The following is an 11415-nucleotide window of genomic DNA, read 5'->3' as shown; positions in this document are numbered from 1 at the left end:
CACCCTCTTCCCATCCCCCTACCCTTGATCCTCCCCATTTGGAAGAAGCTGTTCTCGTTCTTGTGCTGCAGGAACGCGGTTAGGGTGGGCTCCCCCTGGTTCCGGGGGCTGAGAGGTTCTGGGAGCAGCCTGGATGGGAGGAAGAAGGACAAAAGGGGGGAGAGGGGTGGGTGACGGAGAAGCCGCGCCGGGGGGGCGACGGACCGCCCGGGAGCTCCGAGTGTGCACACACGCCGTTTGTATGTGTGTGCAGCAAATCCAAGCTCTGCTGGCCCCCCCCAAGACGGACGAGGCAGAAAAGCGGAGTCGGAAGCCTGAGAAGGAGCCCCGGAGAAGCGGCAGGGCCACCAACCACGACAGCTGTGATAGCTGCAAGGAAGGTGGAGATCTCCTGTGCTGCGACCACTGCCCGGCTGCCTTCCACCTCCAGTGCTGGTAAGGTCCGGGGACCCTTCTCTGCGCATTCCTTCACCCGGCCTGCCCCTGCCTGCCGAAATAACGGGCGCTTGCAGCCGCTAGCTGACTTTCTGCAGCTGCCCGGGCGAGCACCTCCCCGCCCCCAGGTGTCCGCCGGGTTCTGGCAGTTTAGGGGGGAGGAGCAGCGGTGGGTCCGGACCCCGAGGTGGGGGTTGGGAGGAGTGAAGAGAACCCCATATGGGATTGGAAGTCGCTGGGGAGCCGGGACAGAGCCGGCCGGGGACAGCCGGCAGTGGCGGGGGAGGAAGGGGAGGAGCTCCGGGCCCAGCGCCGCTTGCCTGCCCGCGCGCCCGCTGCCCTCGGGGCTCCTGCCCGGCCGGGCTCTCCTTGGGGTGGGTGCGTAGAGCCCTCGGCCACCTGAATTGCAGTGGTCCAGACCCCGGCAACCGGGCGCTTGTGGCTGTAGAAGAAATCATGGAGGGTGTCTCTCGAGTCCGCCTCTTCCTTGCCTCTCTGTTTACAATATGGCGACCTGCCTTTAAATTATATTTTTATTCTCAGCGCCATTTTGGCTGCATATATGATTTGCAAACGTCTCCCGGGGAACGGTGGGGACAGCCCCCGAGTCCTTTCTGCAGAAGCTCCTCAGGGGCCCAGGCTGGGATCTCGCCGCTTTGGTCCCCTTTCTCTACCTCCGCTTGCCCTCTGTTGCCTCTCAGAGCTGCCTTCCTTCCTCCTCCCTCTTCCCTCCTCCCTCCCGGCGCCACTGCCTCTTAGGAAATCGGGCCGGGTTAGACAATTAAAATTGCCCTTGGGCGCCGATTTTATTTCTCCGCTCCGGATCGGCGAGCCCTTCGCTGCAAAATTCTTTGCTGCCAGGGGGAGGATTGTGTGCGGTGGCATTGGAAAGGCATTTTTAAGGAACTGAGAGCTGGAAAGCCGTACGCTTTTTTCCCCCTTACTGGACACGAGGGGAGGGGAGAAACCGAACCGAGAGGGAGGGACGTGGGTTGATCGCCCGCTGCGTGATCCTCCTCAGCGGCTCAGCCCAGAACAATCCGGCAAAGAAGAGTTTAAACTCCATCTTCTGCCGGCAGAAATCACCTCTGCCCTCCACAAAAATCCCACATCTGCGGCAGCAAACCCAGATTTCGTCTTGTTCTACTGGGTCTCGTTCTGTTGTTCTGCAACAGTTGACTGAGGCAGAGGTTTGAGAGAGGAGCCAGTCGGGAGAAAGGAAGAGGGGGCTGTTTCTGTGTTCCCACCAGTTTTTTGATGTTGCCTTTTTTAGCCCTCTGTTTTTGTTTTTGTTTTGTTTTTTTTTTTATGTGAAATTTCACCGAAGGTCTCTTAACGGTTCCATTCACGTTCCATCGCTCGGTTTGCGGAGTTGTGTCTACTATATATTTGTACTAATTGCAGGTTTGGGAACACTTACTAGACAGATGACTGATACTGAGCAAATTAAGTCTGTGGTCAGAAGTTCTGTAGGAAGCTCCCATTACCATTCCCAAGATACTTTTGCCCAGAAGGGCACCCCATCCCAGCTTGTAAAATTGCAGGGACAAAAATGATTATCCTAGAGGAAGTTTTGCTGCTGACTTTAAAATTTTTATTATGAAGTGACTAAGGATCTGTGGTTTTTAGCCTTTACTTCCTATAAGGTGTAATCCACCTGGAGAAAATATCTCTGGTCACATTTCCTTTGCTGTTCTTAGGAGAAATTTGTGCCTGAATATACGTTGTGTTGCTTACCAGTTATTCCCAGTTGCTTACATTTTTTTTTTAATGTGTTTGTTTGGTATGTATACCAGGACTGAGTTGTAGACTTCTTGATTTAAGACGTGGGCTTACATCCTACCCCTAGGATGAACTTGGTGTTAACCATGATGGTTGACATGCATGTTGAGTGAGAATTTGATAAGCTCATTTATTTGATAAAGCTGCAATTGTTTATTAGAAACTTCAGGCATGGGAAAAGTGTGCTGTCTGGTTTGCCTGCGATTGGGCTTTTAAACTCTAAAACCTAACCACTGAATTTTTTAATTAGGTGAGTCTAAAGTCTTATCAAGTTGTAACAATTAACAGTTTGCACTTTAGATGAAAGGAGAGAGAAGGAGGGACTCTTTAGCCGTTGGTGAGATTCAGACTTGCCTAGACTGTGCATTTCATTGAATTTTATTTTATTTTATTTTTTTGAGACATTGAATAGGAACTAGTAATCAGAGATTTGTGAATAGTAGTAAATGAAGTAGTGCTTGTTTGACATCTCCAATTCTCCCTTTGAAGATGTCGGTACTGAATGTACCATTGACTTATCTGAGTTGTTATCTAAATCACAAAGCATTGTAGATATTGGTGCAAAGGCAGGAAGTCTTTTAAGTAGGAATTCCCTAGACGAATTTCATTTAGTGAGGCTTATCCCACTTTTCTGCGTCTGAAGCCACACTCTTTCCACCAAGAGTCAAGTATTTTACTTTTTTTTTTTCTGAGGCAGGAGTCTTCACTTTGTCACCCAGGCTGGAGTGCAGTGGTGCGATCTCGGCTCATTGCAACCTCCACCTCCCAGGTTCAACAGATTCTTCTGCCTCAGCCTCCTGAGTAGCTGGGATTACAGGTGCCTGCCACCATACCCAGCTAATTTTTGTATTTTTAGTAGAGACGGGGTTTCACCACGTTGGCCAGGCTGGAGAGTGAAGTATTTTATTAACTCAACCAGAGTAGTTAGATTAAGTAGTTAATGTCTCAGAACATTTTTTTTTTTTTTTTTTTTTGTTTTGTTTTGTTTTTTTTTTTGTTTTTTGAGACGGAGTCTCGCTCTGTCGCCCAGGCTGGAGTGCAGTGGCGCGATCTTGGCTCACTGCAAGCTCCGCCTCCTGGGTTTACGCCATTCTCCTGCCTCAGCCTCCTGAGTAGCTGGGACTACAGGCGCCCGCCACAGCGCCCGGCTAATTTTTTGTATTTTTAGTAGAGACGTGGTTTCACCATGGTTGAATGTGTTTTCATGAATTTGTCCCTGCCGGGTGCAGTGGCTCACGCCTGTAATCCCAGCACTTTGGGAGGCTGAGGTGAGTGGATCACGAGGTCAGGAGTTCGAGACCAGCCTGGCCAACATAGTGAAACCCCATCTCTACAAAAAATACAAAATTAGCCTGGTGTGGTGGCACGAGCCTGTAGTCCCAGCTACTTGGGAGGCTGAGGCAGGAGAATTGCTTGAACCCAGGAGGCGGAGGTTGCAGTGAGCTGAGATCACACCACTGCACTCCAGCCTGGATGACAGAGTGAGACTCCATCTCAGGAAAAAAAAAAAATTGTCCTATCACTGCTTACTTGTATCACATGAGGGTAAGGTTATAGTTCCTTTTGCTTCCCTTTTAAATTGACTAAGACTGAATTACTTAGGTAGGCAAGATAATGATAATTTTCCTTATGTACAGAAAGTACAAGAGTAAGGTTGAAGCTGAGTATGGTGGTTCATGCCTGTAATCCCAGCACTTAAAGGGGCCAAGGTGGGAGGATCTCCTGAGGCCAGGAGTTCAAGACCAGTCTGGGCAACATAGCGAGACTCCATTTCTACAAAATTTAAAGAAAAAGTGAAGTTTAAATTTTGCAAATGCTGTAGGTATTAATTGCAGTGCTGCTGTGGTTCTCCATCCAAAGCTTTGTGGGATAAGTCTTTTTTCAGTCTCTAGTATTCCTTGCCAGTCTGCCTCACTGTGAACGGAATCCAGTGCAGTGTTCCAGAAGTGGTTCTAGGCAAACTTTACCTCCTGGGCTTAGTGACATAGCTATAAACCACAGGGGATCTTTCTAAGATAAATAGTAAGGAAATGACTAGTCAAATAAGCTGTTTTAATTGTTCTGTGTTTTCTCAGGAGCTAGTGCTTTGTATGAGGCACATCATCTCTTCCCAGTTAGACTGGGAGCCCTATTTCTGGATTTTCTGTAATGATTCTCTGGGTGAAGGAATTAATTGTCTTGTGCTCAGTACCATGACTTCACCGAAGAATTAAACTTGAAGAACTGATGTCTTTGTTTTTTATTAAGTGATAGTGTAATCACTTTATCCAAGTTTAACTGGTTTATCAGTTATTCAGTGTGATGGTAGGAGTTACTAAACCTGTCCCTAGAGAATTGGAAAGAGATGTGTGTATGGTTTTTTTTGTTTTTGTTTTTGCTTTTTTGAAACTGAGTCTTGCTTTGTTGCCCAGGCTGGAGTGTAGTAGCGCGATCAGCTCACTGCAGTCTCTGCCTCTCAGGCTCAAGCAATTCTCCTTTCTCAACCTCCTGAGCAGCTGGGATTACAGGTGCATGCCACCAGGCCTGGCTAATTTTTTTGTATTTTTGGTAGAGACAGGGTTTCACCATGTTGGTCAGGCTGGTCTCGAACCTCGTGATTTGCCCACCTCGGCTTCCCAAAGAGCTGGGATTACAGGCGTGAGCCACCACACCCGGCCTTGGAAAGAGATATGTTTTTAAGTGTCCCTTGGTGAACCTGACTTCATCATAATTATCATGCCATGAGTTGAGCTTTCTGAAAGTTCTGGTCACTGAACTGATCCCAAAAAATCTGTAAAAAATTAGAATAACCAGTTCAGCTTTAGTTGCCACTGACCCATCTTTCTGTTTGAGATCGGTAGGATTGTTGATTGTTGTCACTGACAGAGTGAATACCATGGGGCATCAGTAATCAGGATGATAAAACTGGCTGGTTTCCTGTGATTGCCTTCTCATGGCATTTTGCTCCAAACAGACTGAGGGACCAAAATCGTCTGATTGAGAAGTGCATCTACCTCAGCAGACCTCAGCATGGTCCCTTCCTGTCAGACAGATTTCTGTAGCATTTGCCTCCGCATGTTATATTTGGAATTGTTGGCCAGCTTTCCTCTCTCTGGTGTTGGCAGCGAGATCCAAAATGAGGTTTTCGAAGAATGAGAGTAAAAAGGTCTCTGTGCACAGGCAAAACTAAGCTCAGCTTGGAGTTTTGCATATTTTCAGTGAGTCGTAACAAAGGTTTCACACATAGAATAGAAAACTGCCTTGCAGAAAATGTTTGATGTTTGAAGTGGGGTTGTTTGTTTGTTTGTTTTTGGAGACAGGGTCTCCAAAGCTTGATTCTAGCTCCCTGCAGCCTCAAACTCTGGGCTCAAGTGATCCTCACACCTAAGCCTCCCAAGTAGCTGGGACCACAGGAATGTTCCATCATGCTGGGCTAATTTTTTTAATTTTTTTGTAGAAACAGGGTCTCACTATGCTGCCCAGGCAGGTCAAGAATCCTCTCGCCTTGGCCTCCCAAAGTATTGAGATTACAGGAGTGAGCTGCCATGCCCAACCTGTTTGAACTTTTAAGGAGGTGGTTTTTCTGATTTTCTTGTGTTTAGCTCCTCATTAGAATAATATCAGGCAAGTGATGGATTAAAACACATTAATTTTAACATTATCTTGTCAGTATGTTGTTTTTGATATTGTAAGTGCTTAGAAGCCTGGCACTGATGAACTGGAGGTGACAACGTCTAGATTCCTTCCCCTCACCCAGCCCCATCAATAGTAAAATGATTCTACAGTAAACAAACCTAATTTGGTTCTATGTTTATTTTATTTATTTATTTGTTTTGCATTTTCTGTGTTGACTTGGAATCTAGGTATGTCGTATTGTCTTTTTTTTTTTTTTTTTTGAGACAGTCTCACTCTGTTGCCCAGGCTAGAGTGCAGTGGCGTGGTCTCAGTTCACTGCAACCTCCACATTCCCGGTTCAAGTGATTCACCTGCCTTAGCCTCCTGTGTCATGTTGTCTTAATGGTCCACCTAAATATGGAAGATATAGTAATGTTCAATTTTAACTCAGGTTCAGATGCATGCTTCTTAATGTAGGGCTCAGGGGCTAATTCTTATGAAATGATTGCAAGTCTCAGAAATATTTAAAGTGGAAAAGGAGGTTATACTCTTGAAAGATTACGGTTTTTGTGTAAAGTAAGGCAAGTACTTAGTAGTACTGTTACAGGAAATTTTTCAGTTAAGGCCTGTTCCAAAATTAATTACCATACTCAATAAAAGGTAGGGTGCAGTTACAGTCTCATCAATCTGCTGCTGTTTCTTAAGGCTCTCAAAGTACTTTATAGATAGCTCCACTAATAATATATTAGGACAGTTTTGGCCTTTGTAAATGACTTGTATGTTTTTAATAGATATAAAGGTTCAAAGGAATATTTAGGTACTGCTTTCATATGAATCTGGAGATGGGATTCATGTTGGTCTGTTGTAAGTTCTTGGTCAAGTACGCCTCCAGGAGTATTTTTGAAAGTTAAATCAGTAATGTTCAATAAATTGTCTAATCTTAATTTAAAAGAAATTCAACTAGTCACTATTAATGTGTTGAATGAAACACTGGTTTTTGTTAACCTGAGTGAAAGTACAAGTGATACCTAAAATTACTTGTGGAGCTCAGTGAATCTTTCCAAGGTTCATCCTGGTTGTAGCATTTATCAATACTTACATAGCTTTTTAATGGCTAAACAATATTCCATTGTATGGATATACATTTTATTTATTAGTTCATTAGTTGATAGACACTTGGGTTGCTTCTGCTTTTTGGTTTTGTAAATAATGTGAACATTTGGGTGCCAGTTTTCTTTGTTGCTGGTTTTGGTTTTGTTTGTTTGTTTTTTGAGACAGAATCTAGCTTCGTTGCCCAGGCTGAAGTGCAGTGGAGTGATCTCAGCTCACTGCAGCCTCCATCTCCCAGGTTCAAGCGATTCTTCTGCCTCAGCCTCCAGGGTAGCTGGGAGTACAGATGTCCGCCACCACACCCGACGAATTTTTGTAATTTTAGTAGAAACGGGGTTTTACCATGTTGGTCAGACTGGTCTCATACTCCTAACCTCAAGTGATCTGCCCGCCTCAGCCTCCCAAAGTGCTGGAATTATAGGTGTGAGCCACCATGCCACGAAGGGTGCAAGTTTTTATGTGCAAGTTTTCATTTCTCTTGGATGTACACCTAGAGGCGGAATTTTTTGGATCCTATGGTAACTCTTAACCTTTTGAGGAACTACCCGTTTTCCAAAGAAGCTGCATTATTTTACTTTCCCACCAGTAGCATAGGAGGGTTCTAGTTTCTCCACTTCCTTGATAACACTTGTTATTTTCTGCCTTCTTGATTAAAGCCATCCTAGTGAGTGTGAAGTGGTATCACATTGTAGTTTTGAATCAGATTTCCCTGAAGGCTAGTGATGTTAAACTTTTTTTCATGTGGTTATTGGCTATTTGTATGTTTACTTGGAGATGTCTGTTCAGATTTTTGTCCATTTTTAATTGAGTTGTTCGGTTTTTTAATTGAGTGGTGAGAGTTCTTTATATGTTGTAAATATAAGTTCCTTGTCACATATATGATTTTCAAGTATTCTTCCATTTTGTGGGTTGTCTTTACACTTCTCCCATCTTTTTATTTATTTTATTATTTTTTTTTAATTAATTAATTAATTTTTTTTTTTTTGAGACAGAGTCTTCTTCTGTCGCCCAGGCTGGAGTAACAGTGGTGTGATCTCAGCTCACTGCAACCTTCACCTCCCAGGTTCAAGCAGTTCTCCTGCCTCAGCCTCCTGAGTAACTGGGATTACAGGCGCCCGCCACCACACCTAGCTAATTTTTGTATCTTTAGTAGAGACGGGGTTTCACCATGTTGGTCAGGCTGATCTCAAACCCCTGACCTCATGATCTGCCCGCCTCGGCCTCACAAAGTGCTGGGATTACAGGTGTGAGCCACCACACCCGGCCTGTTTATTTATTTTTAGAGGCAGTCTTGCTGTGTCTCCCAGGCTGGAGGGCAGTGGCACAGTCATAACTCACAGTAACCTCCAACTCCTAGGCTCAAGCAATCCTCCCCCCTCAGCCTCCTGAGTAACTGGGACTACAGGCATTTGCCACTACACCCGGCTAATTTTTTTCTTTTTTTGTAGAGATAGGGTCTCACTGTGTTACCCAGGCTGTTCTCAAACTCCTGTCCTGGCTTCAACTGATCCTCCTGCCTCAGCCTCTATTTTTTATTTTTGAATCTTAACCTAACAAAAGATGGTTGATTTAAGCACATTTTAATATCTATGCCTATATTATCTCTGTAATGTCAGTAAATGAAGAATTTCTTCTGTGAGCTCCAGTCAGGATGGTACATCCCAGTGAAGAGAACCTTACGATGTGATTTGGTATGTTGTTGTTTCAACTTTTCTGGATGTCCCTTCCTAGCAAAGAAGTCTAAAGCTGTATTGTTGCCTTAGAGGAAGTACAAAAAATCCACCATCTTTCTTTAGATAGGATGCTCACCTGTCACCCACTAGCCACAACAGAAAATTTCTGTGTTTGAGCACTTCTCATACTTGGAGGACCCTAGTTTAAGAAAGAAGATTTTGGCTGGGGGCAGTGGCTCACACCTGTAATCCCAGCACTTTGGGGAGCCGAGGCGGGTGGATCACTTGAGGTCAGGAGTTCAAGACCAGCCTGACCAACACGGTAAAACCCTGTCTCTACTAAAAATACAAAATTAGAGGCTGGGCGCAGTGGCTCATGCCTGTAATCCCAGCACTAGGAGGCCGAGGCGGGCAGATCACGAGGTCAGGAGATTGAGACCATCCTGGCTAACACAGTGAAACTCGTCTCTACTAAAAATACAAAAAATTAGCCGGGCACGGTGGCGGGTGCCTATAGTCGCAGCCACTTGGGAGACTGAGGTAGGAGAATGGCGTGAACCCAGGAGGAGGAGCTTGCATTGAGCCAAGATCACGCCACTGCACTGCAGCCTGGGCGACAGAGCAGGACTCCGTCCCAAAAAAAAAAAATTAGCCGGGCGTGGTGATGCACGCCTCATAGTCCCAGCTACTCGGGAGGCTGAGGCAGAAGAATCACTTGAACCCAGGAGGTGGAGGTTGCAGTGAGCCAAGATCACGCCATTGCACTCCAGCCTGGGCAACAAGAGCAAAACTCCATCTCAAAGGAAAAAAAAAAAGAGAGATTTTAATTGTCTCAGTTTTATTGGTTGTGGTGGAAATAATTTCAGGTCAATTAAACTGTGCTGTCTTTTGAGTCCAATTAACAAGAACAAAAAGTTGTTTGTGTATTGCAGCAAACTCACCTGGTTATTTGTATCTTTATGTAAGCCCAGATAACAGTAAATAGAGAGTGCAGAGAATATTTACCTGACAGTTTTATATGGATCATAAAAAGAAACCATCTGCTCTGATCCTCCCAAGAGGATTTTTGCTACCTAAAAATGCAGATGTCCTGCTTCTTGAACAGAAATGGGTACATCTTTTCTCCCACAAGTGAAAAGTAATAGAAAATATATTAATACTCTTGGCTTTTGATAATGGGTAAACATACTGAAATCCATCTCTCAACTTTCTTGTCCCAACCCCAACACAGAGACAATTCCTTGAGTATACAGTTAAGTAGGCCACCCTGGTAAAAGATTATGTTTGGGTTTATGGTAGCCCTTGTACATTAATGCAGCGCAGGCTCCTGGAAATGCATTCAAGTTTTAAGATGCCAGCATTTTAAGTCACCAGAACAGAAAAAAAAAAGCCTGTTTTCCCCCCTCCACTGGGCTCCTCCTTTGACTTAGAGGCTCCAGGGAGTACAACATGGCCAGCGCATTGCCATTCAATGAGTGACACTTAGAAGAGAACCTCTGCATAATGCGTGCCTCCCAAGAGAACACAGGACAGGAGTACGGCTGTCCCCCTGCCAGTTTCCTGAAAGAGGAGGACATTGTATTCAGTGCAAGTCCTAGACCAAATTTCAGAAAGGCACTTTGGTATTGCAAATTTGTCACCGTGCCCAGGACGCATGCACAGGTCACTAGCTGACTGCTTTTCCCATGACTTGAGAGCAGTTAAGAAGAATGAGAATGTGATTCCTTTTTCTGCCTGCCATTTCCAGATATCAAAATCTTCATCCTTTAAGCCTAAGGTTATTCCTAAATCTAAGTCGTCTCAGCAAATAAGAACAAAGATGAGGTTTTAGCACATTATGTATGAGGCAAAAGCTAAGGCGTACAATAGACACTAATAAAAGGAGGAATACATGAGTTGACCCATCAGCAAGAAGGAACTTGACTACTACATAGAGCTGTTGTGGAATTCACAATAAGTAAATTACAAGTGCACCTTGCAGGTTGATGCCATTTTCAAAGTAATGAAAAACTCGACTTGTTCACTCCAAGAGTGAGTCCCTTTTGCTCTGCTGCCTACTTTCCCTTTTGCTGTAATCATACTACATAAATGCTCACTAAACTACTTGAAAGCCGGAGGCTGACCCATTTCCTCTTCTCACTGCTGTGTAATTCCTGGTGGTATTACAGATGAGAGATATGCAAAGGTAAACACTAGTTGGGGAACAAAAATGATATCTGGGTTATTCCAAGTGGATGATACCTTTGTTAACACGAACACAAGGTAGAATTTCTTTTCCCCTAATTACATTTGCTTTCTTTTAAGTTAATCACTTTGGTGTTTAATTTGTACCTCTCCCCTGTTTTCTGACAAATTGTAAAGGATATCTCCCAGGAAATGTTTCTCAGTCTTGACAGGACAAAAGACATATAGAGTAACAGCAGGGCAGGGAGAAACTCCGTGCCTGAATGTAGCGTCAGTCTTTCCCACTGATCTGGGCTCTCTGCGTGAGGCTCTTTTTGAAATAAGCTTGAGTGAGCAAAAGAGGACTCTGCAGGGTTTGAATTTAACCGTAGCCCAAAGACATCACTTTACCTCCAGGCTAGGCAGGGATAAGAGAACCTCTCAGAATTACTAGCAAGCTTGAGGTCCAGGTGGACCCCTGTTTGTGGCAGCACAAGCACCTTTTTTACTCAGTTATGATCCTCAGAGGGATGTTGAATATTATTTTTCTCCTGTCTGCATTTGTGCAGAGAACAGAGCAGAGAAACTAATGAAATGCACAGAGCTTCAAGTGAGTTTAAAGAAGCCTCTGCATTATGAAATCAGGCAATGGTAACCT

At 44.6% G+C, this 11415-nt stretch overlaps 1 protein-coding gene across 9 annotated transcripts in view; it reads left to right on the top strand.

Moving 5' to 3' along the window:
- Positions 1 to 11415, top strand: part of PHF12 (PHD finger protein 12) — a 48074-nt gene that overhangs the window by 1118 nt on the left and 35541 nt on the right. For 6 of the 9 annotated variants that reach the window (XR_012425442.1, XR_012425443.1, XM_074018893.1 and 3 more), the window contains exon 2: positions 254 to 435. Coding sequence is in view for 3 of the 9 variants with exons in the window: in XM_005583278.4 (XP_005583335.2) it covers positions 254 to 435 (182 nt within the window). In the remaining 6 variants the exon portion in view is untranslated. Of the gene's footprint in view, positions 1 to 56; positions 436 to 8537; positions 8613 to 11415 lie in introns of those variants that run through there. The other 3 variants (XM_045376185.2, XM_074018894.1, XM_045376184.2) reach the window with 2 other exon arrangements.

The sequence above is a fragment of the Macaca fascicularis genome, chromosome 16 (assembly GCF_037993035.2).
Source record: "Macaca fascicularis isolate 582-1 chromosome 16, T2T-MFA8v1.1".
NCBI lineage: Eukaryota > Metazoa > Chordata > Mammalia > Primates > Cercopithecidae > Macaca > Macaca fascicularis.
The sequence above is the reverse complement of the archived record's forward strand: the minus strand, read 5'-3'. Positions and strand labels throughout refer to the sequence as shown.